At 42.6% G+C, this 27,446-nt stretch overlaps 1 protein-coding gene across 1 annotated transcript in view; it reads right to left on the reverse strand.

Moving 5' to 3' along the window:
* The window catches only part of FAM120C (family with sequence similarity 120 member C), a 105,075-nt gene that overhangs the window by 42,795 nt on the left and 34,834 nt on the right, over positions 1 to 27,446 (reverse strand). Inside the window, exons 5-9 of the mRNA XM_002807889.6 lie at positions 12,585 to 12,684; positions 11,619 to 11,695; positions 10,902 to 11,182; positions 9,501 to 9,774; positions 8,082 to 8,253 (exon numbers count right to left, since the gene is read on the reverse strand). Of these exons, the coding sequence (XP_002807935.4) occupies positions 8,082 to 8,253; positions 9,501 to 9,774; positions 10,902 to 11,182; positions 11,619 to 11,695; positions 12,585 to 12,684 (904 nt within the window). The remainder of the gene's footprint in view (positions 1 to 8,081; positions 8,254 to 9,500; positions 9,775 to 10,901; positions 11,183 to 11,618; positions 11,696 to 12,584; positions 12,685 to 27,446) is intronic.

The following is a 27,446-nucleotide window of genomic DNA, read 5'->3' on the forward strand; positions in this document are numbered from 1 at the left end:
GGCCCCAGCTACTCGGGAGGCTGAGGCAGGAGAATTGCCTGAAGCCAGGAGGCGGAGGTTGCGGTGAGCCGAGATCGCGCCATTGCACTTCAGTCTGGATAACAAGAGCGAAACTCCATCTCAAAAAACAAAAAAACAAAAAACCAAACATGGCTTCTATATATTTGTACTCCATCTCAGACTACTCAGCTATGGCCTCCCTCTTCTATTTAAGATGTCTAACATCTATTCAATCACCCAAGCAAGAGACTTGGAAATCATTCGGTTATTACCAAGGTCTTGCTGATTCTTTTTTTTTTTTTTTTGGGACGGAGTTTCACTCGTGTTACCCAGGCTGGAGTGCAATGGCACGATATTGGCTCACCGCAACCTCCGCCTCCTAGGTTCAGGCAATTCTCCTGCCTCAGCCTCCCGAGTTGCTGGGACTACAGGCGCACACCACCATGCCCAGCTAATTTTTGTATTTTTAGTAGAGACGGGGTTTCACCATGTTGACCAGGATGGTCTCGATCTCTTGACCTAGTGATCCACCCGCCTCGGCCTCCCAAAGTGCTGGGATTATAGACGTGAGCCACCGCGCCCAGCCCGATTCTTTTTTGTTGTTGTTTTTGAGACGAAGTCTCCCTCTGTTGCCCAGGCTGGAGTGCAGTGGTGCAATCTCGGCTCACTGCAACATCCGCCTCCCAGGTTCAAGCTATTCTCCTGCCTCAGTCTCCTGATTAGCTGGGACTACAGGCATGTGTGCCACCATGCCCAGCTAATTTTTTTATTTTCAGTAGAGACAGGGTTTCACCGTGTTGGCCAGGATGGTCTTGATCTCTTGACCTCGTGATCTGTCCGCCTTGGCCTCCCAAAGTGCTGGGATTACAGGCGTGAGCCACTGTGCCCGGCCAAGTCTTGCTGATTCTACCTCCTTATCATCCCTTCTATCTGTCCCATTTTTTCTATCACAACAAATATTGTGGTGGTTCAAATATTATCTTTGATCTGACAAGAGTCTCAAGACTGTTCCTACCTTTATTCTATCTGGTCTCCCTCACACCCATGCTCCACAACCACTACAATGTTATTATTTAAAAAATTCTTTTAGTTTGAAATAATTATAGATTCATAGGGAGTTACAAAGATAGTACAGATAGGTCCTGTGTATCCTTCACTCAATTTCCCCAATGGTGTTATATCTTAAATAAGTATAATACACCATTAAAGCCAGCAAAGTGACATTGGTACAATCTTTTTTTTTTTTTTTGAGACGGAGTTTTGCTCTTTTCACCCAGGCTGGAGTGCAATGGCGCAATCTTGGCTCACCGCAACCTCCGCCTCCTGGGTTCAGGCAATTCTCCTGCCTCAGCCTCCTGAGTAGCTGGGATTACAGGCACGCACCACCATGCCCAGCTAATTTTTTGTATTTTTAGTAGAGACGGGGTTTCACTATATTGATCAGAATGGTCTCGATCTCTTGACCTCGTGATCCACCCACCTCGGCCTCCCAAAGTGCTGGGATTACAGGCTTGAGCCACCGCGCCCGGCCGACATTGGTACAATCTAAGTGTGTAGTTCTGTTATACAGATTTGTGTATCCACAACTGCAGTCAAGATACAGAACAAATCCATAACCACAAAGATTTCCATTGTGCCAACCCTATATAGTCACAAACGCCGCCTTCTAGCACCATCCCTAACTCACAGAAACCACTAATCTATTCTCCATCTATAATTTTGTCATTTTGAGGACACCATATAAGTGGAATTATACAGTATATGATCTTTTGAAACTGGCATTTTTCACTCAGCATATGCCCTTAAGATCCATCCATATTGCTGCATGTATCAATACTTCTTTTTTTTTTTTGGTGAGTAGCATTCCATGGTATGGATGTGCCACAGTGTAATCATTCACCCACTGAAGCACATCTGGGTTGCTTCCAGTTTGGGGCTACCATGCTGTCTTGTGAATATGTTCCTGCATGAAAATAAGTCTTTATTTCTCGGATATAAATGCCAAGGAGTGTAAGTGCTGGGTTGTGTAAATGTATTTTTAGTTTTGAAAGAAACTGACAAATTATTTTCCAGAGTGGCAGTACCATTTTACATTCCCACCAGCATTTATGAGTGATCAAGCTTCTCTGCATCCTCTCTGGGATAATGGTATTATCACTATTATTCACCTTTGCCATTTTGGTAAGTGTGTAGTGGTATTTCATTGCGGTTTTAATTTGTATTTTTCTTTTTCTTTTCTTTTTGAGACAGAGTCTTGCTCTGTCACCAGGCTGGAGTGCAGTGGTGCGATCTCACCTCACTGCAACCTCCACCTCCCGGGTTCAAGTGAGTCTCCTGCCTCAGCCTCCTGAGTAGCTGGGACTACAGGTGCACGCATGCCACCATGTCCAGATAATTTTTGTATTTTTAGTAGAGATGAGGTTTCACCATGTTGGCCAGGATGGTCTTGATCTCTTGACCTTGTGATTCATCCACCTTGGCCTCCCAAAGTGCTGGGATTATAGGCAAGAGCCAATGCACTTGGCCTTAATTTGTATTTTTCTAATGGCTACTGATGTTGAACATCTTTTCATGTCTTTATTTGCTATATGTAGATCTTTTTCAGTGAAATGTCTGTGCATATCTTTTGCCAACTTTCTAGTTTAATTTTTTTGTTATGTTCAGTTTTCAGAGTTCTTTATATATTTTAGATACTAGTATAGATATGTGGTACTTGTTCAACTCTGGATGTCCAGTTGATCTAACATCATTTATAAAAAAAAAACTATCTTTCCTCCAATGAAGTGCCTTTGTAGCTTTGTCAAAAATCAGTTTGCTGGCTAGGCACAGTAGCTCACACCTGTAATCTCAGCTGAGGCTGAGGCAGAAGAATTGTTTGAGCCTGGGAGGCAGAGGTTTCAGTGAGCAGAGATTGCGCCACTGTCCTCCAACCTCAGCAACAGAGCAAGACTCTGTCTCAAAAAAAATAAAAATCAGTTTGTTGTACTCATATGGGACTATTTCTGGATGCCCTGTTGTATTCCACCGATCTACATGTTAATACCTCTGCCTACAGTCTTTGAGATAGGGTCTCTCTCTGACACCCAGCCTGCAGTGCACTGGCATGATCTCAGCTCACTGCAACCTCCACCCCAGGGTCAAGTGATCCTCTCACCTCAGCCTCCTGAGGAGCTGGAACCACAGGTGCATACCATCACATCCAGCTATTTTTTTTTTTTTTTTGTATTTTCAGTAGAGATGGGGTCTTCCCATGTTTCCGAGGCTGGTCTTGAATTCCGGAGCTCAAGAGATCCACCCACCTTGCTCTCCTAAAGTGCTGGTATTACAAGCGTGAGCCACCATGCCTGGCCTACAATCTTGATTACTGTAGTTCCCCAGTAAGTCTTAAAATCAGGTTCAACAACGGCTTCCAACTTATTCTTCCTTTTCAAAAATCATTTTAGCTCATTTAATTCCTTTGTCTTTCCATATAAACATTAGAATTATCTTGTCTATATCTACAAAGAATCTTGCTGGGATTTGGACAGGAATTGCATCAAACCTGTGTTATCAAGTTGGAGAGAACTGACATCTTTACTATGTTGAGTTTTCTAATCCATGAACATCTGTATTTCTCCATTTATTTAGATCTTTTATTTGTTTCATCAGTGTGTTGCGACTCTCAGCATACAGATTTTGAATACCTTTTGTTAAATGTTTATTTCATTTTCTCTGGAAGGACTGTAAATGGTCTTGCATATTTTTGTTTCAGTTCCACATATTCATTGTCAGTATGTAGAAAGATAATCAATTTTTATGTTTATCTTGTATCCTGCAACCTTAACAAACTCACTTATTAGTTGCAGGAGTTTTGTTGTGGATTCCTTGTGATTTTCAACATAGACTAACTATATGTCATCTGCAATTAGTTTTATTTCTTCCTTACTGATGTCTATGCCTTCGATTTCATTTTCTTGCCCTACTGCACTGGCTAAAACTTCTAGTACTATGTTGAAAAGCAGTGGAAAGAGCAGACATCCTAGCCTTGTTCCTGATTTTAGGGGAAAAACATTACCTTTCACCACTAGGTATAGTTGATCCTTGAATACAAGTTTGAACTACACAGGTCCACTTACACACAAATTTTTTTCAACCAAACACCAATAGAAAATAAAGAATTCACATGATGCCAAACCCATGTACATAGAGGGCCAACTTTTGGTATACACAGGTTCTGCAGGGCCTACTGTCGGACTTGATTATGAGTGAATTTTAGTATATGTGGGGGTCCTGGAACCAATCCCCCACATATGGCAAGGAATGACTGTATGTTAGCTGTAGGTTCTTTGTAGATATTCTTTATCCTGAGGAATTTCCCCTCTACTCTTGTAGTTTCCTGATAGATCTTATCATGAATGTTAGTGTTGAATTTTGTCAATTGCTTTCTCTGTATCCACTGATATAATCACATGATTTTTTTTCTTTAGCCTGTTTATTTGGTGGATTATATTTATTGATTTTTCAAATATTGAACAAGGCTTATAACAATGGAATAAACCCTACTCGGCCTTGGCCATGGCATGTAATTCTTTTTATATATTGCTGAATTCCCCTGGCTAATATTTTGTTAAGAATTTTTACATCCATATTGTCTTAGTGAATTTGGCTGCTATAAACAAAGTACCATAGACGGGAAGGCTTATAAATAACAGAAATTGATTTCTTACGATTATTGAGGCTGGAAGTCTAAGATCAAGATATTGGCAGACACATCCGGTGAGGACCTGCTTCCCGGTTTGCAGATGGCTGTCTTTTCATTGTCTCCTCACATAGTGGAGAGTAGAAAGAGCTATCTGGTGTTCCTTTTATAAGGGCACTAATCTCATTCATGAAGGTTCTACACTCATGACCTATTACCTCCCAAAGGCCCCATCTCCTAATACCATCACATTATGGGTCAGTATTTCAACATATGAATTGGGGAGGAGGGCAGAAACACTCAATCCATAACATACACTGATGAAGGATACTAGTCTGAAGTGTTGATTTTATGTACTGAGTTTTCTTTTTAAGAGATGAGGTCTTACTCTGTTATCCAGGCTGGAGTGCAATGGAGCTATCACAGCCCACTGCGGCCTCAAACTCCTGGGTGCAAGCAATCCTGCAGAACAGCTGGGACTACAGGTGTGCACCATCCTCAGTTATATTAAAAAAAAATTTTTTTTTGTAGTGATGGGGTGTCACTATGCTGCCCAGGCTGGTGTCAAACTCCTGGTCTCAAGCATCTTCCCACCTGGGGCTCCCTAAGTATTGAGATTGTAGGTGTGAGCCACCATGCTTGACCCAGGTATCTTTTTTGATATAATAATTTCTTTCCCTTTGAATGTATACCCAGTAGTGGGATTGCTACATCGAATGGTAGTTCATTTTTAGTTCTTTGAGAAATCTCTATATTATTTTCTATAAATGTTGCACTAATTTACATTCCTACCAAGAGTATATAAGCATTTCCTTTTCTCTGCATCCTTGACAACATCTGTTTGTTTTAGGATTGGTTCATTGCAACCTCCACCTCCCAGGCTCATGCAATTCTCGTGCCTCAGCCCTGCTCTCCTTCCCACCCCCTCGAGTACAAGGGCTTACAAGTGCACGCCACCGTGCCCATCTAATTTTTTGTATTTTTAGTAGAGATGGGGTTTCTTCATGGTGGCCAGGCTGGTTTCAAACTCCTGGCCTCATGTGATCTGCCCACCTCAGCCTCCCAAAGTGCTGGGATTATAGGCATGAGCCACTGCACCCAGCTCATTGTGGTTTTTATATGCATTTCTCTGATAACTAGTGATGCTGAGTATTTTTTTCACATATTTGTTGGTGATTTGTACATCTTCTTTTGCAAAATGTCCACTCTTGTCCTTTGCCTAATTTTTAATTGGGATTGTTTGCTTTTTTCTTGAGTTGTTTGAGTTCCTTATAGATTCTGAGTATTAGCCCTCTGTCCAATGCAGTTTGCAAATATTTTTTCCCATTCTGTAGGCTACTGACTCTGTTGTTTCTTTTGCTATTCAAACATCAAACCCATCTATAACTGCTTACCAAAGCATTTTTATGGTGGCTGTTTTGAAATCCTTGTGAGATAATTCAAACTTCTGTCATCTCTATGTTCATTTTCTTTTTCGTTCTTTTTTTTTCTTGAGACAGTCTCACCCTGTCACCCAGACTGGAGTGCAATGGCACGATCGGCTCACTGCAACCTCTGCCTCCTGGGTTCAAGCAATTATCCAGCCTCAGCCTGTCAAGTAGCTAGGATTACAGGCATGCACCACCACATCTGGCTAATTTTTTGTATCTTCACAAGAGACAGGGTTTCACCATGCTGGCCAGGCTGGTGTCGAACTCCTGACCTTGTGATCCACCTGCCTCAGCCTCTCAAAGTGCTGGGATTATAGGTATGAGCCACTGCACCTGGCCTCTATGTTCATTTCCTTTTCTTATCTTGAGGTCTGCATTTGACATCTTTCTGGTTCTAGGTATGATGAGGGGTTTTCAATTGAAAACTGGACATTTTGGGTATTATTTTAAAAGACTCTGAATCTTACTTAAACCTTGTGTTTTAGTAGGTCTGTTTCGACCTTTACTCTCGTGGGTAAAGGGGGACACTATGTCATTATTGTCAGGTGGAAGTGGAAGTCCTGGCTCCCCACTTGACCTTGTCTGACACCTCCCCAGGAGAGCAGGTGGGACACCTCATTACAGCCTGGATAAGTATGGAAGTCTAGGCTCTTCATTTGGCCTTTGCTGGTAGGGGTGGGGGTAGACCATAGCTTTTCTGTGGTATTTGGCTAGAGTACAGAGGTTATTATTATGTAAAAATCTCTGTGTTGCTAGGTTGTTCCTTTCTGGTCTGTTGGCCAGAGAAAGTCCGTTTTGGGAGGGCTTATACTGGTCTGCAGCTGTTGCCATTTCTGGGCTGCCAGTTTGCCCCACACCCAGTCTACGATATGTGAAGCAAAAAGAAAATTCAGGGAACTCACCACTGCACCACTGTGTCATTCCTTGAGCCCCAGGATCTCTACTTTCTAGAATGTCTTGTGCTTGTTTTATGGATAATGTCCTGGGCTTTTAGTTGTACTTAGCATGAGGACTAAGGAAAAGTAAATCTTATCTACTCTAGCTTCCCAGAAACAGAAATGGTCTTTTGAACATACTAATTTGACTATGGCACTCTGTAGTTTAAAATACCACAATGTCTCCAAGTACCTACAGGTTCAAATCCCAAAACAAAACATTCACGGAAGAGAAAGACTGCTTAGATACAGCTCTGTTCCCAAAACTCAGTATGGTTCTTTTTTTGTGTGTGAGACAGGGTCACCCAGGTTGGAGTGCAGTGGCACAATCATAGCTCACTGCAGCCTCCACCTCCCAGAGTCAAGTGATCTTCCTGTCTCAGTCCCACAAGTAGCTGGTACTAAAAGCATGTGCTACCATACTCAGCCAATTTTTTTTCACACAGGGTCTCACTCTGTCACCCAGGTTGTAGTACAGTAACATGATCAGGGCTCACAGTAGCCTTCACCTCCCAGACTCAATCAGTTCTCCCATCTTAGCCCCCCAAGTAGCTGAGACTACAGCTGCGCACAACCTTGATTGACTAATTTTTTTCTCTTTTTAGTAGAGGCAGTTTCTCCATGTTACCCAGGCTGGTCTTGAGCTCCTGAAGAGGTCCATCCACCTCCACCCCACAAAGTGCTGGGATTACAGGCATGAGGCACTGTACCTGGCGTTCTTTATAGTGATGGAGTCTTGCCATGATGCCCACGCTGGTCTCGAACTCCTGAGCTTAAGTGATCCGCCTGTGTTGGCCTTCCAAAGTACTGGAATTACAGGTATGAGCTGCCATGCCTGGCCGAGCATGGTTCTTATAAATAGCAGTCACTCTAAATGCTTGATAATTGCAGAATTGGAGCTTAAGTTAATGTATATCCAATACCAATATGTATTCTGTTGAATGTTGTATTTTCTTAAATCGGTACACAATGTGCCTGCATAGACATATTTGTTCTGTGTCAAGTGCTGAGAACTGTCATAGCTAGAACTATACTTACCTTCCACAGGCAGCCGCCGTCGCATGGCCAAACGTTCCATTTTCCTCTGTGTCTCTGCCAGACTAAAAAGAACTCCATATACATATTGACGAGCTGACCGGAATAAGAGAGCAGCTGGAGGCAGCTCCATGTTACACTCATCCTCAATACATACGGGGATCTTAATTTCACCCTAACAAGAGAAAGGTCCAGGGAAAAGAAAGAACTGAGTTACCTTAAGTTTAGAAGTGAGCTAAGAACCAATGATAAACTGTAGTCCTGTGGCTTAACCACTAATTTTTTATTTGTATTTAGACAGTGTTTCATACTAAAAAGAAGCTGTAACGAGCTTAGCTCATCGTAGTTAATTTACAAGCTATATTTCATTTTTATTTTTTATTTTTTGAGACGAAGTCTTGCTCTGTCGCCCAACTGGAGTGCAGTGGTGCAATCTCAGCTCACTGCAACCTCAGCCTCCTGGTTCAAGTTAATTCTCCTGCCTCAGCCTCCTGAGTAGATGGGATTACAGGTATATACCATGACACCTGGCTAACTTTTCTATTTTTAGTAGAGATGGGGTTTCACCATGTTGGTCTCAAACTCCTAACCTCGTGATCTGCCCACCTCGACCTCCCCAAGTTCTGGGATTACAGGCGTGAGCCACTGCGCCCGGCCTCTGTATTTCATTTTTGAAGTATCAACGGCCAGGCGCAGTGGCTCATGCCTATAATCTCAGCACTTTGGGAGGCTGAGGTGGGTGGATCACCTGAGGTCAGGAGCTCGCGACCAGCCTGACCAACATGGTGAAACCCTGTTTGTACTAAAAATTCAAAAGTTAGCCAGGCATGGTGGCACATGTCTATAATCCCAGCTACTCAGGAGGCTGAGGCAAGAGAATTGCTTGAACCTGTAAGGCGGAGGTTACAGTGAGCCAAGATTGCGCCCTTGCACTCCAGTTCAGCAACAAAACGAGACTCTGTCTCAAAAAATAAAATAAAATAAATAAAGTCTCAACAATAACCGACTATAACTTACTAATGGGGAAAGTCCACCTTAGCCATTTTGCTGGGGGATGGGTATGTATAAGACTGGAGGAGGGGAACAGCTTTGCACAAGTAGAGAAAGAGGTAAGTAAAAGGGCATAATGCTTCTTAGACTGTGTCCATCCCTAGAACCAGAGTCCACCAACTTGGTGCATTATCTACTTCAAAATCTCACAATTACACTTCTCTTCTAGGGGCCTCATTTACCACACAGTCCCAACTCCTGCTAGTCTGGCCTCACCTAAGGCCTTAGTATGATGAGGGGCCCACTGTATGTGGTCTCCTTTTTCTGACTTCATATACCAATGATCAGAAGGTTCTCTGGTAACTTACAGTCCTAGGAAGTAGGAAGTACAGTGTTAAGAACAGGGATGTAGGTGCTGATGTGCTGCCTCACCTTAGTGAGGACGTGGTAGATATATGGGTACATAAGACCCCTCCGGTGTCTGTGTTCAGCAACTCTCAAGACTTCTGGAGCTACTGGAGGTAAGGGTGGAATAGTGATATCCATGTGGTTCCTTGTAGACATAGACAGCAGAGATGGGATGTGGGGTTCGCCATCACCTAGGCTCGCTTCTGAAACTCTAGTATCAACAGGCCGTGGCCAGGACCCTCTGTCACGATTAGGATTTTCCCACTCCGGCTGGTGCGGAAGTGATTCTGTGATATGACTAAAAAATTTAGAAAGACAGTGTCAAGCAGAAAAGGGAGACTGATAAAAACAGGGAGACTGATAAAAATATTCCTACTCAAGATGCCTGTACTGGACCCAAGGAGTCTGACAAACCCTTTGGCGGTCAGGACACTGGGTTAGCACTGGACTGATAACTTTTCTTTCAATGGCCATTACTGACTTCTTGGCTTCTTTCATCTGATACCAACCAAAGTGATCAAGTCATTGGAATCACTCTGGACCCTTTATACCTTGTAAGATTACATATTTAGAGTTTTTCTGTTTTGTTTTGTTTTGTTTTGTTTCCGAGACGGAGTTTTGCTCTTGTTGCCCAGGCTGGAGTGTAGTGACGCGATCTCAGCTCACCACACCCTTTGCCTCCTGGGTTCAAGCGATTCTCCTGCCTCAGCCTCCCGTATAGCTAGGATTACAGGCATGCGCCACCACACCTGGCTTATTTTGTATTTTTTAGTAGAGACGGGGTTTCTCCATGTTGGTCAGGTTGGTCTTGAACTCCTAACCTCAGGTGATCTGCCCACCTCAGTCTCCCAAAGTGCTGGGATAATAGAAATTAGCCACTGTGCCCAGCGAGTTTGCTTGTTTTAAGAAAATAATCACAATTACAACCTCAAAGCAGCTCTACTTCCCAGCAATAATCTGCTTAGAGGAATAATCTATGAACAAATGAGCTAGCACAAATCCCACTCTTTGAATCCTCAGAACCCTGTCTTAGTAAGCAATATAATTGCTTACTCAACTATTCCACTATTTCTACTCCATAAATGCTTTTCTGTCTTTTTTTTGACATTTAATCTACTCTTCTCACAAATTAAGAAATGATAGACACACTATCCACACCAAGGCTTCCTTAACCAGCTACTATCCTGCCTTTTACCTCAGTGGCTTGGGTGTTTGAAAATTACCATCTGCACAGGGCCAAATAAGCATGAACTGGGCAAACAGAGAAAAAGTTTTCCTACTTTGCTTTCCTAAGAGCAAAACACTACAGAAGAAAGCCAGGAAAGCCAGGAATTATACTTCCCCACACCCTCTACCCATCTAACAAGTAAAATAATACAGATGCCTCAGATATCTATTTCCCTAAGCGTCTATAGAGATACTTACTCAGTGCTAGCTCCATTTGGCTCATCACCATCGGAGGAAGAGGACTGGGAAGAGTCTGGTCCCAAAGGAGGTGATGCTTTAGAAGGCAGATAATTGGGAAACTGGGATGCAGAAGAGTCATAAGAGACAGCCCAACTGGCAAAGGGGCTGTTCTGCAGCATGGGATCCTCAGAAAAAGCATGGGATTCCCCCAAAGTATGGGAGGAGAAGAGAAAAGATGAGTTGGGTCCCACTGGGAATGGTGATGGATATTTCACTTTCTGGGGCACTTGGTGAGAAAACTAAAGGATAAAACAGACAGAAAAGCTATTTAACATTTTACAAGGCTCCAAGATGGCTCCCTCTGAAGTTGTGAGTGACACAGTGGATGATGCCAGTAGCAGAGACTGTTGAGATACAAAGTACCTAGTGAGAATAATGAGAAATGATTCTAACAGTGACATATAAACAGAAGGCTCCACAGGCAGGACAATAAACAGATGAGGACTCCTAGAACTATTCTCTGATATTAGCTAATCTACTTTCACAACGACCAGTGGTACTGATTTGGATGCTTTTTTTGCATAGTCTTCCAGCCTTAAGTTGAGAAGGTAATATAGGTATATATGGCCTTGACAGTCTAGTAACACTGAATCACCCTAACTCCTCAGATTATAAAAATCAGGAAGCAACCTGAGTCTAATGCTAATAAATGGTCTCACACTAAAGGATGCTTACCATTGGCTTTCCAGCAGAAATGGCGCCCACCTGATTTTGTGGAGGGGGAGGATTTCCCAGCCTATTATTCCGAAAACCTGAAGCCAAGAGAAAGAGATATACTTCAGTCAATTCCAATAATTCTTCAGTCAATTCTAATAATTCTACCATCTTATATTCTGCTCACCCTATATCACCTGAAAAATTGTTATTAATAAGTTACAATTTATTGAACAGCTACTATGTGCCATGCTGCAAACCTGACATAAATTATTTTATCTGGCAAGAATCTTATAAAGTAGGTATCATGAGCCACATTTCATACAAATGTGACTTGCCAAGGTTCATTTGCTAGTAATTAGCAGAGATGGAATTCCAACTTAGGCTAGACCCCAAAGACAGGGCTATTTTACATATACCAGGCCAGAACGGGGGTTCGCATCAGAAGAAGCCCAAGCTAAGGAAACGGCATTGCACCCCATCAATACATTTGAGAAAGCAGCCCTCCCCCTTTTTTTAGACGCAGCTTCACTCTTGTTGCCCAGGCTGGAGTGCAATGGCATGATCTCAGCTCAGTGCAACCTCCGCCTCCTGGGTTCAAGGGATTCTCCTGCCTCAGCCTCCCAAGTAGCTGGGATTATAGGCACCTGCCACCATGCTTGGTTAATTTTTGGTATTTTTAGTAGAGACAGGGCCTCCCCATGTTGGCCAGGCTGGACATGAACTCCTGACCTCAGGTGATCCACCCACCTTGGCCTCCCAAAGTGCCAGGATTACAGGTGTAAGCCACCGTACCTGGCCAGGGACCTTCTTATGTTATGTCTCTTATGACATAGAAATCAAAAGGAGAAAGCCTCCCCAACAGGGACAAGGGATGACTTGTAGGAGGATACAACACCAACGAGTGATTCCACTCTGGCTCTGGAGGAGGGACCAACTCAGTTTCCCCTATGAACAGAGCAGCTTAGGGTCAGATGGAAGCCTTACCTAGAAAGGAGGGACCCACTGGCAGTGAAGAGAGTTTGGTTGTGACTGAATAGTACTCAACTGCTTTCTTGAATCGCTCTATTTTATCTTCTGTCCTGGACTGGATGTTGAAACATCACATTTTCAGAAGAAGAAACAACATGAGAGTGTTTTTTAAATACAATGTATAATTTGGGAGTTAAAATAATGATCAGAAATCAAATATTTAAAGAAACCTAAGACAGCACATTTTCGCTTGGCAGAAAAGATCAGGCAGGGAGAAAGCATTATGAAACATAAAATATGGAATACTTAAAAAAGCTTACTTATATTTTGTGCTATTCTAAAATTATTACATGGTTATTACAAAAAATACATTAGGATGAGAGGGAAGAATCACATAGTATGACCATCCAAAGATATTTTGGTATCGTCTCTTACAGTATGTTTTAATTTTATTATTTTATTATTATTATTATTTTTTGAGACGGAGTCTCGCTCTGACACCCAGGCTGGAGCTCAATGGTGCCATCTTGGCTCACTGCAAACTCCACCTCCTGGGTTCAAGCGATTCTCCTGCCTCAGCCTCTCAAGTAGCTGGGATTACAGTGTGTGCCACCACTCCTGGCTAATTTTTGTATTTTTAGTAGAGACGGGGTTTCACCACATTGGTAAGGCTTGGTCCTTGAACTCCTGACCTCAGGTGATCTGCCCGCCTTGGTCTCCCAAAGTGCTGGGATTACAGGCATGAGCCACCGTGCCCAGTCAATCTTAGTATTTTTGCTCAGGCTGCTTTCAAACTCTTGGCTTCAAGCAATCCTCCCACCTCAGCTTCCCAAAGTCCTGGGATAACAGGCATAAACCACTGTGCCTGGCTTACAGTATTAGTTTATATAATTTTTTTGTTGATGTATAGCTGGTCTATTACTTACAATTTTGTATCTTACTTTTATTATAATAATCATCTCATCTAAGTAATTTTGAATGGCTGCATATTTTGCCATTATGAATGTGTCATAAATTATGTAACCTCTCCCCTAATATCCAACAGTCATTTTTCACCTTTGGCTTTTATAAGATATACAGCAAAGAGTATATATTATCTATATAATTTTTTTTCTGGATTTCAGATTATGCTCTTAGGAAAATATCCTAAAAATAAAATTGATTCAAAAGTTATAAACATTAAAACCAAAGGCACTTAAACATATATAAAACCACAATATGATACCACTATAAATCTACAAGAATGGCTAAAATAAAGGACTATCAGTATCAAGCACTGGCAAGGATATGAAATAATTGAACTCCAGTCCATTGATGGTGGGAACATACATTGGTACAGTTTGGAAAACAATTTGGCAGTTTCTAATCCAATTAAATTATACTTACCATATGATACAGCAATCCTACTTCTAAGTATTTATCCAAGAGAAATGAGTACATGTATCCACCAAAAGACATGAACAAGAATGTTAACTGCTTTATTCATAATAGCCCCAAACTGAAAACAACTCTCTCTATATATCAATAGAAGAATAAATAAATTGTGGTATATTCATACAATGGAATATTATACAGTAATAAAAAAACGAACTATTGATATACACAATAACATGTGTAAGTCTCAAAGATAATATACTGACTGAAGAAGGGAGACACAAAAGAGTACATATCAGTTGGGTATGGTGGCTCACACCTGTAATCCCAGCACTTTGGGAGGCTGATCACTTCCACCCAGAATTTCAGACCAGCTTGGGTAACATGGCAGAACTCCATCTCTACAAAAAATACAAAAATTAGCTGGGTGTGGTGGCATGTGCCTGTAGTTCCAGGTACTTGGGAGGCTGAGGTGGGAGGACTGCTTGAGCCTTGGAGGTCAAGGCTGCAGTGAGCTGAGACTGTGCCACCACACTACAGCCTGGGCAATAGAGTGAAACAAGAAAGAGGAGAGAAAGAAAAGACAGAAAAGAAAGAAAGGAGAGAGAGAGAGAAAGAAAGAAGAAAGAGAGAGAGAGAAAGGAAAGAAGGAAAGAAAGGAAAGAAGGAAGGAGAGAAAGAAAGAAAGAGGAAGGAAGGAGAGAAAGGAAGGAAGAGAGAAAAGAGAAGGAAGAGAGAGAAGAGAAGGAAGGAAGGGAGAGAAGAGAAGGAAGGAAGAGAGAAAAGAGAAGGAAGGAAGGAAGAGAGGGAAGGAAGGAAAAAAGCAAGGAAGGAAGGAAGGAAGGACGGACGGACAGACGGACAAACAAGCAAAGAAAAAAAGGGAGTACATATAAAGTTCAGGTAAAGGACGGCCGGGCACAGTGGCTCACACCTGTAATGTCAGCACTCTGGGAGGCCAAGGCAGGGCTCACCTGAGGCCAGAAGTTCCAGACCAGCCTGGCCAACATGGTGAAACCCTGTCTCTACTAAAAATACAAAAATTAGCTGGGCATAGTGGCACATGCCTGTAATCCTAGCTACTTGGGAGACTGAGCAAGAGAACTGCTTGAATCTGGGTGGCAGAGGTTGCAGTGAGCTGAGATCACGCCATTGCACTCCAGCCTGGGCAACAAGAGTGATACTCCATTTAAAAAAAAAAGTCGTTTTTAATTTTTCATTATAAAAATGTTCTTGGGCGGGACGTAGTGGCTCACACCTGTAATCCCAGCACTTCGGGAGGCTGAGGCGGGTGGATCATGAGGTCAGGAATTCAAAACCAGCCTGGCCAAGATGGTGAAACCCTCTCTACTAAAAATACAAAAATTAGCTGAGCGTGGTGGCAGGTGCCTATAATCCCAGATACTCGGGAGGCTGAGGCAGAGAATCAGTTGAACCCGGGAGGCAAAGGCTGCAGCGAGCCAAGAGCACACCACTGCACTCCAGCCTGGACAACAGAGTGAGTCTCTGTCTCAAAAATAAATAAATAAATAAATCTCTCACATAGGCATATTTTTATGTAAGTCTCCTGGGTTATTTCACAGGGCAAATTTTTAGAAATGTAGTTACTAAGTTAAGGGTGTGATCATTTTCACAAACTCTTGACACGATACTAAATCTCTTTCCCAAACAAATGCCTCAAGTTATACTATCACCATCAACGTATGAGAGTGTCTCATTCACCATGCAGTCCTAGTGTTGAGAATTCTCTACAAGTAAAATTCATTTACTAACTATAACAGACAATATTTCTTATAGGAAGTCAGAATATACACTAAATAAGAAAACTGTAAAACATGTACAATGTGCTCTCTCATAGACTGTGATTTTTTTTGCTTTTATTTTTTAAATTATTTATTTACTTATATTTTTGAGACAGGGTCTCCTCTGTTGACCATGCTGGAGTGCAGTGACGTGATGATAACTTACTATAGCCTTGAACTCCTGGGCTCAAGTGATCCTCTTGCCTCAGCCTCCTGAGTAGCTGGACTACAAGTGTGTGTCACCATGTCTGGCTAGATTGTGACTGTTAACACTCCAGGATCTATACGGCTTTCTAGGTCTCTCTCTTTTTTTTTTTTTTTTAAAGAGACGGGGTTTTACCATGTTGGTCAGGCAGATCACGAACTCCTGACCTCAAGTGATCCACCTGCCTCGGCCTCCCAAAGTGCTGGGATTACAGGCATGAGCTACCACGCCCGGCCTCTCTAGTCCTCTTTATTTGCATGCATGCATGCATGTACACAAACACAAGAGTCGAGGTCTCCATGTCCTCCAGCCTAACTTAAAAACAAAATGGGGCCGGGCACGGTGGCTCAAGACTGTAATCTCAGCACTTTGGGAGGCCGAGGTGGGCGAATCACGAGGTCAAGAGATAGAGACCATCATGGCTAACATGGTGAAACTCCGTGTCTACTAAAAATACAAAAATTAGCTGGGCGTGGTGGCATGCACCTGTAGTCCCAGCTACTCGGGAGGGTGAGGCAGGAAAATTGCTTGAACCCGGGAGGCAGAGGTTGCAGTGAGCTGAGATTGTGCCACTGTACTCTAGCCTGGCGCCTGGCAACAAAGTGAGACTGTCTCAAAAAAAAAAAAAAAAGGCTCTCCTGTTTCCAGAAAGCTGAATTTTATATAACTGTTTGAAAGAAGGGTTACTGGCTGGCCCTGGTGGCTACCATCTGTAATCCAAGCATTTTGGGAGGCTGAGGCAGGTGGATCACTTGAGGTAAGGAGTTCAAGACTAGCCCTGGCCAACACTGTGAAACCCCGTCTCTACTAAAAATGCAAAAAATTAGCCAGGTGTGGCGGCGTGCACCTGTAGTCCCAGCTACTCAGTAGGCTGAGAGGCACAAGAATCACTTGAACCTGGGAGGTGGAGGTTGCAGTGAGCTGAGATCATGCCACTGCACTCTAGCCTGAACAAGAGTGAGACTCAGCCTCCAAAAAAAAAGAAAGAAAGAAAAGAAAGAATTCTCAGGGGCAGGAGTGAAAGAAAAAGGAAAAAGGATACCAAAAACACAAACCATATGTAGAGTCCCCTCAGCAGCTCTACCTCTCCATCCACTCCCTTCTCCGGAAGTGAATAATGTTACCAGTTTGGTAGATGTACTTTCAACAATGTTATGTGTTTATGCACACATATATATGGACACCAATACAGCTTTGTTTTTTCCATAAGTCAAACAGTATCATCATGCTATTTTCATCTTGCTTTTTGTACTTAACAACATGTCTTACAGACTATTCAATGTCAGTATGTACAGATCTGTGACCCTGTCCCCTGATATACTGAATTACATGTACTTCCCTTAATGTACCACTATGCCCTGTGCCCTGACAGGCAAATACGTACTCTTCCTTCAAGGGGTATCACTTATATGAAACCTTTCTGGACTACCCTCTCCTCCTCTGTGTTTTCTCTTTACTGCACTTACTTATTTGCTTCTGCCTCTCCATTTAACTTCAAGTTCTGTGAGGACACAGAATGGTTTCCTCACATTTATATCCTAGTGCCTACCACAGGACCTTAGACATAAAAGAACTTACTCAGTATCTGCTGCTCCATGATGATATATAATCAAGTCTTATCCCCTTTATTTTAATTAATTTATTTATTTTTGAGACGGAGTTTCGCTCTTGTTACCCAGGCTGGAGTGCAATGGCGCGATCTCGGCTCACCGCAACCTCCGCCTGTTGGGTTCGGGCAATTCTCCTGCCTCAGCCTCCTGAGTAGCTGGGATTACAGGCACGCGCCACCACGCCAAGCTAATTTTTTGTATTTTTAGTAGAGATGGGGTTTCACCACGTTGACCAGGATGGTCTCGATCTCTTGACCTCGTGATCCACCTGCCTCGGCCTCCCAAAGTGCTGGGATTACAGGCTTGAGCCACTGCGCTCGGCCATATCCCCTTTATTTTTGAGACAAAGTTTCGCTCTTGTCGCCCAGGCTGGAATGCAATGGCGCGATCTCTGCTCACTACAACCTCCGCCTCCCAGGTTCAAACGATTCTCCTACCTCAGCCTCCCGAGTAGCTGGTATTACAGGCATGAACCACCATGCCCAGCTAATTTTGTATTTTTAGTAGAGATGGGGTTTCACCATGTTGGCCAGGCTTGTCTCGAACTCCTACCTCAAGTTATCTGCCTGCCCCCGGCCTCCCAAAATGCTGGGATTATAGGCATGAGCCACTGCTCCTGGCAAGTCATACCCTTTCTTTTAGAGATCCACAGAGGCACAGGTAGCAAGGTAGAATCCCTAACCTTGACATTATTATCTAAGAGTTCTTATATGTTTGTTTAGGAGAGCTCTCCTCATAATTCTGTGCCTATCAAAAATGATTTGGTAAAAATTATACAGCAACAATGAAAAATGGTGTTTTATATATATATAGTTTTTTTCTTTTTAGATGGAGTTTTGCTCTTGTTGCCCAGGCTGGAGTGCAATGGTGCAACCTCGGCTCACTGCAACCGCTGCCTCCTGGGTTCAAGCAATTCTCCTGCCTCAGCCTCCTGAGTAGCTGGGATTACAGGCAAATGCCACCACGCCTGGCTAATTTTGTATTTTTAGTATAGACACGGTTTCTCCATGTTGGTCAGGTTGATCTTGAACTCCTGACCTCAGGTGAGCCGCCCACCTCGGCTTTCCAAAGTGCTGGGATTACAGGCCTAAGCCACTGTGCCTGGCTAAGATACATTATTAAGTGAATAAAGGTTACATTTTTTTACAGAGAGAGCTACCTTATCAAAACATACATATAAAGAAGAGTAGAGTGGAATTAGGATTGACATCTCTATTTTCCAATTTTTGGGGTCTTTTTAGTTAAAAGGGGGGGGTCCTCATAATTAAGAATAATCATTATCCAAATACCAAAATATATGATGCTATAAGCTAAAAATATTCACTACTTACACAGCATGACTTGCTAACATCTCTCCCTACCAAAGAAATTACCACAAGAAAGTTATTTCTTTGTGGGTCAGTCTGTTCCTAACCATCTGGTGCAGTTGAAAGGATAATGCAAATCAAAGTAAATTAGCGAATCTGTCATAAAAGGTCAGGATTTTCTAAAGTCAAGGACAGTGATGGAGGGCTGCTTACTTCATGCTAGAAGCCACAGACAAATGAGGATCTGGTACAGTTGTAACAGTACAAGAGAGAATTACAAAAGATAATGGCAAGAAAGGCATTTGAAAAGAGAATGATTTGAATATCAAAAGAATGCAATCCCTTGGAAAAAATAAAGTCTAAGTATACTTTCTCTAAAAAAAGAAAAAACATCCCTCTTTATGATTGTGCTAGCAAGTTAGATGTGAAGTAACAGATGTTAGATTGTACTATCGCAATTTTTTTTTTGAGACAGAGTCTCACTCTGTCACCCAGGCTGGAGTACAATGGCACGATCTCAGCTCACTGTAACCTCTGTCTCTTGGGTTCAAGGAATTCTCCTGCCTCAGCCTCCTGAGCAGCTGGGACTATAGGCGCCTGCCACCACACCTGGCTAATTTTTGCATTTTTGGTAGAGACAGGGTTTCACCACGTTGGCCAGGCTTGTCTCGAACTCCTGATCTCAGGTGATATGCCTGCCTCAGCCTCCCAAAGTGCTGGGATTATAGGCATGAGTCACTGTGCCCTGCCCTATCACAAAATTTTGTTGGAAAATTATGCCCCCAAATGAAATACTTGATTTTACTCTTTATTCATTTAAAAATTTCATAGAGATTTCAGTTCTGGATAAAATGAAGTAAGCATACTTCACCAGGGATAGAACCAATTACTGAAGGTAATTCTAAAAACCAGGGATAGCTATTTGAGGACTCTAAAAAATAACCAGTGCCAGGCAGATTAGGGAAGAAGACCAGCATTCGAAGTACCACTGAACTAATACTGAGTTCAGCATTTCTTTCTCTTCTGGTATCTCCTAGAGTGGTCACATGTAGCCTAAAATCCACAAGTGTCCACTCATGTGGACAAAGAGAGCTCCAGGAGAAACCAGTTTTGTTCCGGCCTGAGGAGTAGGAGAGAGGTCTCTAAAAACTCAGAGTGTATAGAAATCTCCCACTTTCCTTCCTTTTTTTTTTTCTGTTTTCTTACATGCCAGCTGAAAGCAAACTTTTAGTGGCGGCAGTGGCAATGGGAAAATGGCAGGAAACTGAAACTGTGAATGACAGGAACCTTCCTCTCCAGTCAGAGGAGCAGTAGTCTCAAGAGGGTGGGGTTAGTCCCCAATGCTTTTCTTCTCTTTCTGTCCTCCTACTGCTTTGTCCTAGCCTTGGGCTCAGTCACAAAAAGTGCATAGCGGAGTTGGACAATTAAAACCCTGAGTCTGGCCGAGCGCGGTGGCTCACACCTGTAATCCTAGCACTTTGGGAGGCCAAGACAGGTGGATCGCTTGAGCCAAGAGTTCGAAACCAGCTTGGCCAACATGGCAAAACACCGTCTCTACTAAAAATACAAAAATTAGCCAGGCATGGTGATGCATGCCTGTAGTCCCAGCGACTCTGGAGGCTGAGGCAGGAGAATTGCTTGCCACCAGTAGTTTTGGGCTGTAGTGTGCTATGCCTACAGGGTGTCCACACGAAGCTCAGCAACCAAACGAAGCTCGGCATCCACATGGTCACTTCCAGGAAGTGAGGGACCACCAGGTTGCCTAAGGAGGGATGAACCAGCCCAGGTTGGAAACAGAGAAGGTCAAAATTCCTGTGCTAATCAGCAGTGGGATTGCGCCTGTGAATAGCCACTGCCCTCTGACTGAGCAACAGAGCGAGACCCTATCTCTTAAAAATAAAAATTAAAAAAAGAAAGAAAACCCTGACTTTAGGGCAGAAGGACTGAAAAGGGGGTGGTCCCATAAACCAGAAGTACTGAAGAGATCACAGAGAGGGAGTAGTTCAAGAAATGACCCTATAAAGTTGTTTATGAACTCTTGTGTTCACCCATGAGCTACACATGCATAGATCTGATACTAAACAGCAGCTTACAGAACCTGAGAGCTGAATTAAGAGATAGACCATGGCCTAAGTCTCAGACTGGCCACTAGGTGGTATATATTCAGGATGGATCCAAATAAATTCTGACATTGAAATTACAGCTCACAGAAAAATGGTGAGAATGGTGGCCTAAACCTAAATGGGTTGATGGTCTCCTAAAAACTAAACTACGGGTTGAATTTTCCTAATCTGAAAACCTGAAAACCAACGTGCTCCAAAATCCAAAACTTTTCAAGCACAGACATGATGCTCAAAAGAAATGCCCAATGGAGTATTTTGGATTTCAGATTTGGGGATTAGAAATGTCCAATAAGGACAAGACAAATATTCCAAAATTTAAAAAACAAAAATCCAAAACACTTTTGGACCCAAGCATTTTGGATAATGGATACTAAACCTGTATCAATATTCCCCTAATACTGAAAGAAGAGCAAGGGTCTCAGAAAATAATAATCCAAATGTCCAAGACATAATCCAAAAATACTTGATAAAGGCAGAACCAGCAAAAACATTTAATGTTCTACGGAAAAAGACAATCAACAGATGCCAATACCTATATGACATCCATGTTGAAATTATCTAACAAAGACTTTAAAGAAGCTATTAGAGGCTGGGTGCAGTGGCTCAAGCCTGTAATCCCAGCACTTTGGGAGGCCGAGGTGGGTGGATCACGAGGTCAAGAGATCAAGACCATCCTGGTCAACATGGTGAAACCACGTCTCTACTAAAAATACAAAAAATTAGCTGGGCATGGTGGTGCGTGCCTGTAATCCCAGCTGCTCAGGAGGCTGAGGCAGGAGAATTGCTTGAACCCAGAAGGCAGAGGTTGCGGTGAGCCGAGATCGCGCCATTGCACTCCAGTCTGGGTAACAAGAGCGAAACTCCATCTCAAAAAAAAAAAGAAGCTATTGTAAAAATGGTTGAAAGTAATCATAACACTTTTGAAAAAACAAGATACAAAGTCTAAGCAGGCTGCCAGTGGTTCTTGCCTTTGGGAGGCCAAGGCGGGTGGATCACTTGAGGTGAGGAGTTTGAGACCAACCTGGCCAAACTCCGTCTTTTGGAGTAACACAACCCCGTCTTTACTAAAAATACCAAAAAAAATAATAATAATAAGTCGGGCATGGTGGCACACACCTGTAGTCCCAGCTATTTGGGAGGCTGAGGCATGAGGATCACTTGAAACTGGGAGGCGGAGGTTGCAGTGAGTAAAGATCACACGAATGCACTCTAGCCTGGGCAACACAGCAAGATAGAAAATAGAAATTTTAGAATTTCCATTGGAAATGGCTCACACATAATTCCAGCACTTTGGGAGGCCATGGCAGGAGGAGTGCTTGAGTTGAGGCCAGGAGTTTGAGACCAAGCCTGGGCAACATAGTGAGACCCAGTATCTACAAAAAAAGATTTTTTAAAAAATAGAACTTAAAATTACAATAACCAAAGTTGAAAAAAAAATCAGTGGATTGACACTTCGGAGAATAGAGATGACAGAGGAATGACACAGAGAAGCGGACAACAGATTAGTAGAAATTATCCAGGGAGAAAAATAATTAACAAAAAAAGAACAGTCTCAGGGATATATGGGATAATACCAAAAGGCCTAACGATGGTGTCATTGAAGTCATGTAAGGAAAGGAGAAAGATGTAGAGCAGAAAATCAATTTTAAGAAATAATGGCTGGGCGTGGTGGCTCCTGCCTGTAATCCCAGCACTTTGGGAGGCTGAGGTGGGTGGATCACAAAGTCAGGAGTTCAAGATCAGCCTGACCAACATGGTAAAACCCTGTCTCTACTAAAAATACAAACATTAGCAGGGAATGGTGGCGTGCGCCTATAATTCCACCTACTCGGGAGGCTGAGGCAGGAGAATCACTTGAACCTGGGAGGTGGAGGTTGCAGTGAGCTGAGACCACTGCACTCCAGCCTGGGCAACAGAGCAAGACTCCATCTCCAAAAAGAAAGAAAGAAAGAATAGCAGCTGGGCATGGTGGCTCACACTTGCAATCCCAGGACTTTGGGAAGCCAAGGCGGGTAGATCACCTGAGGTCAGGAGTTCAAGACCAGCTGGTCAATATGGTGATACCCTTCTCTACTAAAAATACAAAAAATTAGCCAGGTGTGGTGGCAGTTGCCTATAATCCCAGCTACTCAGGAGGCTGAGTCAGGAGAATCCCTTGAACCTGGGAGGTGGAGGTTATAGTGAGCTGAGATCACGCTGTTGCACTCTGGCCTGGGCAGTAAGAGTGAAACTCCATCTTAAAAAAAAGAAAAGAAAGGAAGGAAGGGAGGAGGAAGGGAGGAAGGGAAGGAAGGGGGAAGGAAAGAAGGGGGGAGAGAGAGAGAGAGAGAGAGAGAGAGAGAGAGAGAGACAGACAGGCAGGCAGGCAGACAGAAGCTGGCCAGGCTCAGCGGCTCATGCTTATAATCCCAGCACTTTGCGAGACCGAGGTAGGCAGATCACTTAAGATCAGCCTGGCCAACATAAAGAAACCGTGTCTACCAAAAATAAAAAAAAAACTAGCCAGGTGTGGTGGAAGGTGCCTGTAGTCCAAGCTACTTGGGAGGCTTAGGTAGGAGAATCCCTTGATCCCTAGAGGCAGAGGTTGAAGTGAGCTGCGACTGTGCCACTGCACTCCAGCCTGGGTGACAGTGAGACTACATCTCAAATAAATAAATAAATAAAAAGAAATAATAGCTAAAAACTCCCCAAATTTAGTGAAAGAAAAACAGAGATGCAAGAAGCTTTAAACATGATAAATTCAAAGAAATCCATGCCAGACACATCACTGGCAAATTCTACAAAATAATTAAAGAAGAAATAACACCAAGAGTTCTTTCCTCTTCTTTTGGAAGAGATTTTGTAGAAAACTCTTCCAAAAATAGAAGAGGAAAGAGCTCTTGCCAACTCATTTAATTAAGTCTGGCATTACCTCGATAATAAAACCAGATCAAGGACAACACAAAAAAACTATAGACCAGTATCTCTCATGAAAATAAATGTAAAAATACTCAGTGAAATACCAGCAATTCAAATCCAGCAACACAAAAAGGGACTAACATACTACAATCACATCCTAGGAACATAAGGATGATTCAATATTCAAAAATCAATCCAAAATATTAATGGGCTAAAGAAGAAATACAACATGATCCTATCAATATTTGTGGGAAAAATGCAATTGGCAAAATACACCATCTATTCATTATAAAACATCCAGGAAACTAGGAATAAAAGATAACTTCCTCAACCTGATAACATGCACAAAAACTACAGCTAATATCCTACTTAATGAAGACTGAATCCTTTCTCTAAAGATCAGGAACAAGATAAGAATACATATTCTTAGCATTTGTATTCATATCATTTGGAAATCAGAGACAGTGCAGTAAGTCAAGAAGAAAAAGGCATACAGATAGAAAAATAAAATAAAATGGTCACTATTCATAGACAATACGATCACCTACACAGAAAATCCCAAGAAATCTACCAAATAGTGAGTTTAGAAGAATCATAGAATACAAGGTCAACACACGAAAATCAACCGCGTTTCTATATTAGCAATGTACAATTAGAAATTAAAAAAACAAAATATCGGCCGGGTGCGTGGCTCACTCCTGTAATCCCAGCACTTTGGGAGGCCGAGGCGGGTGGATCACGAGGTCAAGAGACTGAGACCATCTTGGTCTATGTGGTGAAACTCCGTCTCTACTGAAAATACAAAAAAATTAGCTGGGCGTGGGGCTGCACACCTGTAGTCCCAGCTACTCGGGAGGCTGAGGCTGTACATACTTTTTATATGTACAGAAGTTGTATGCTAAAAACTATAAAAGTTTTAGCTGATGAAAAATAATCAAAGAAGACCTAAATAAATAGGCAAATAATATTCATAGGTTCAAAGGCTCACCAAATTCATCTATATAGTTAATGCAATTCCAATAAAAATCACAGCAGGATTTCTTGCCTGGGTAACATAATGGGACCCTATCTCTACAAAGTATTTGAAAATTAGCCAGGCATGGTGACACACACCTGTAGTACTAGGTACTTGGGAGGCTGAAGCAGCAGGATCACTTGAGCCCAGGAGGTTGAGGCTGCAGTGAGCCATGTTTATGCCACTGCACTCCAGCCAGGGCAACAGAGTGATACTCTGTCTCTAAATAAATAAATAAATGTGGTGGAATCACTAACCAATTTTAAGATTTATTATAAAGCTACAGTAATCAAGATAGTGTATTAATGGTAAAAGGATAGACACATAGATCAACTGAACAGAACAGTGTCCAGAAATAGACCCACACCAACATGGTCAATTGATTTTTAGCAAAAGTACAAAGGTGATTCAATGAGGGAAAGATAAAGACTATCTTTGTTGATAAAGACTATCAACAAACTATGCTGAAACAATTTGACATCCATATGAAAAACAAACAAAACCTCTCATACTTTATACAGAAAATATGATGATTTGTTCTAAAACGTGAAGTGTAGAACTATGGAATTAAAAAGAAAAACAGGCCGGGTGTGGTGGCTCACGCCTGTAATCCTAGCACTTTGGGATGCCAAGGTAGGCGGATCACCTGAGGTCAGGAGTTTGAGACGAGCCTTGCCAACAATGATAAAACTCTGTGTCTACGATAAATTTAAAAAATCAGTTGGGTGTGATGGCACAAGCCTGTAATCCCAGCTACTCAGGAGGCTGAGGCACGAGAATCACTTGAACCTGGGAGTTGAAGGTTACAGTGAGCCGAGATAGTGCCACTGCACTCCAGCCTGGGTGACAGAGTGAGACCTCATCTCAAAAAAATAAGTAAATAAATAAGAAAAACAGAAAGTAGAAGTGAGGTGACGAAGGAAATGTCATGATTCGGGAAGCCTCGCATTAAGAAGTACACGCTATGTTGTTACCCTCCCAAGATAAAACAAAGTGTAACTGGAGTGCTAAGGCTAAAAGACAAAATACCACCAGAATTGATGTAATGTATCTAAAAATTGTATACTGTGAACTCAGGCATGGACTCTGTGAAGGAATGACACCTAAACCCAAAAGGGCAGCTGTCATTGCATCCAGTTCATTTTAAGAATTTCAATGGTTGGCCGTGCAATAAATGCTCTGGACTTTTTTTTTTTTTTTTTTGAGACGAAATTTCGCTCTTGTTACCCAGGCTGGAGTACAATGGTGCGATCTGGGCTCCTTGTGACCTCCATCTCCCAGGTTCAAGCGATTCTCCTGCCTCAGCCTCCCAAATAGCTGGGATTACAGGCATCTGCCACCATGCCCGGCTAATTGTTTTTATATTTTTAATAGAGATAGGGGTTTCACCATGTTGGCCAGGCTGGTCTTGAACTCCTGACCTTTAGGTGATCTACTCACCTCAGCCTCCCAAAGTGCTGGAATAACAGGCCTGAGCCACTGCACCTGGCCAATGTTCTGGTTTTTAAAAAATATTTTTAAAAAAGACAACAGGCTGGGCGTGGTGGCTCAAGCCTGTAATCCCAGCACTTTGGAAGGCCGAGGCGGGTGGATCACGAGGTCAAGAGATCGAGACCATCCTGGTCAACATGGTGAAACCCTGTCTCTACTCAAAAATACAAAAAATTAGCTGGGCATGGTGGTGTGTGCCTGTAATCCCAGCTACTCAGGAGGCTGAGGCAGGAGAAGTGCCTGAACCCAGGAGGCGGAGGTTGCGGTGAGCCGAGATCGCGCCACTGCACTCCAGCCTGGGTAACAAGAGCCAAACTCTGTCTCAAAAAAAAAAAAAAAAAAAAAAAAAAACAGAAGAAAATTGTCATGCCTGTGGTTGGGCAACGAGTTCTTAGACATCACACCAAAAGCATGATCCATAAAAGATAAAAACTGATGAAAATTTAAAAACTTTCCTCTGCAAAAGATGCTGTTAAAAGAAAAGACGACTACAGACCAGGGAAAATATTTGCAAACCAGGTATCTGTCAAAGCACTCATATGCAGTATAAAGAACTCTCAAAATACAATAGTAAGTAAACGAACAAACCAATTTTAAAAAACAGGCAAAAGACTGTTCATGAATAAACCATTTGCCAAAGAGGATATATGAAGGAAGTATGCTCAAGAAAAAAATGTTAGCCAGGCACGGTGGCTCACACCTGTAATCCCAGCACTTTGGGAGGCCCAGGAGGGCAGATCGCTTGAGCTCAGGAGTTTGAGACTAGCCTAGGCAACATGGCGAAACCTTGTCTCTATGAAAATTACAAAAATTAGCCAGGCATGGTGGTGTGCGCCTATAGTCCCAGCTACTTGGGAGGCTGAGGTGGGAAGACTGGTCAAGCCCAGGAAGCAGAGGTTGCAGTGAGCCCAGATTGTGCTATTATACTCCAGCCTGGGCAATAAAGTGAGACTCTCTCAAAAAGAAAAAAATGTCCATCATTAGTCACTTGGGAAATGTAATTTAAAACTATGACAAGCTACAACTACACATCTATTAGAACAGCTATAAAA

Source organism: Callithrix jacchus, chromosome X (assembly GCF_049354715.1).
Source record: "Callithrix jacchus isolate 240 chromosome X, calJac240_pri, whole genome shotgun sequence".
NCBI classification, from domain to species: Eukaryota; Metazoa; Chordata; class Mammalia; order Primates; family Cebidae; genus Callithrix; species Callithrix jacchus.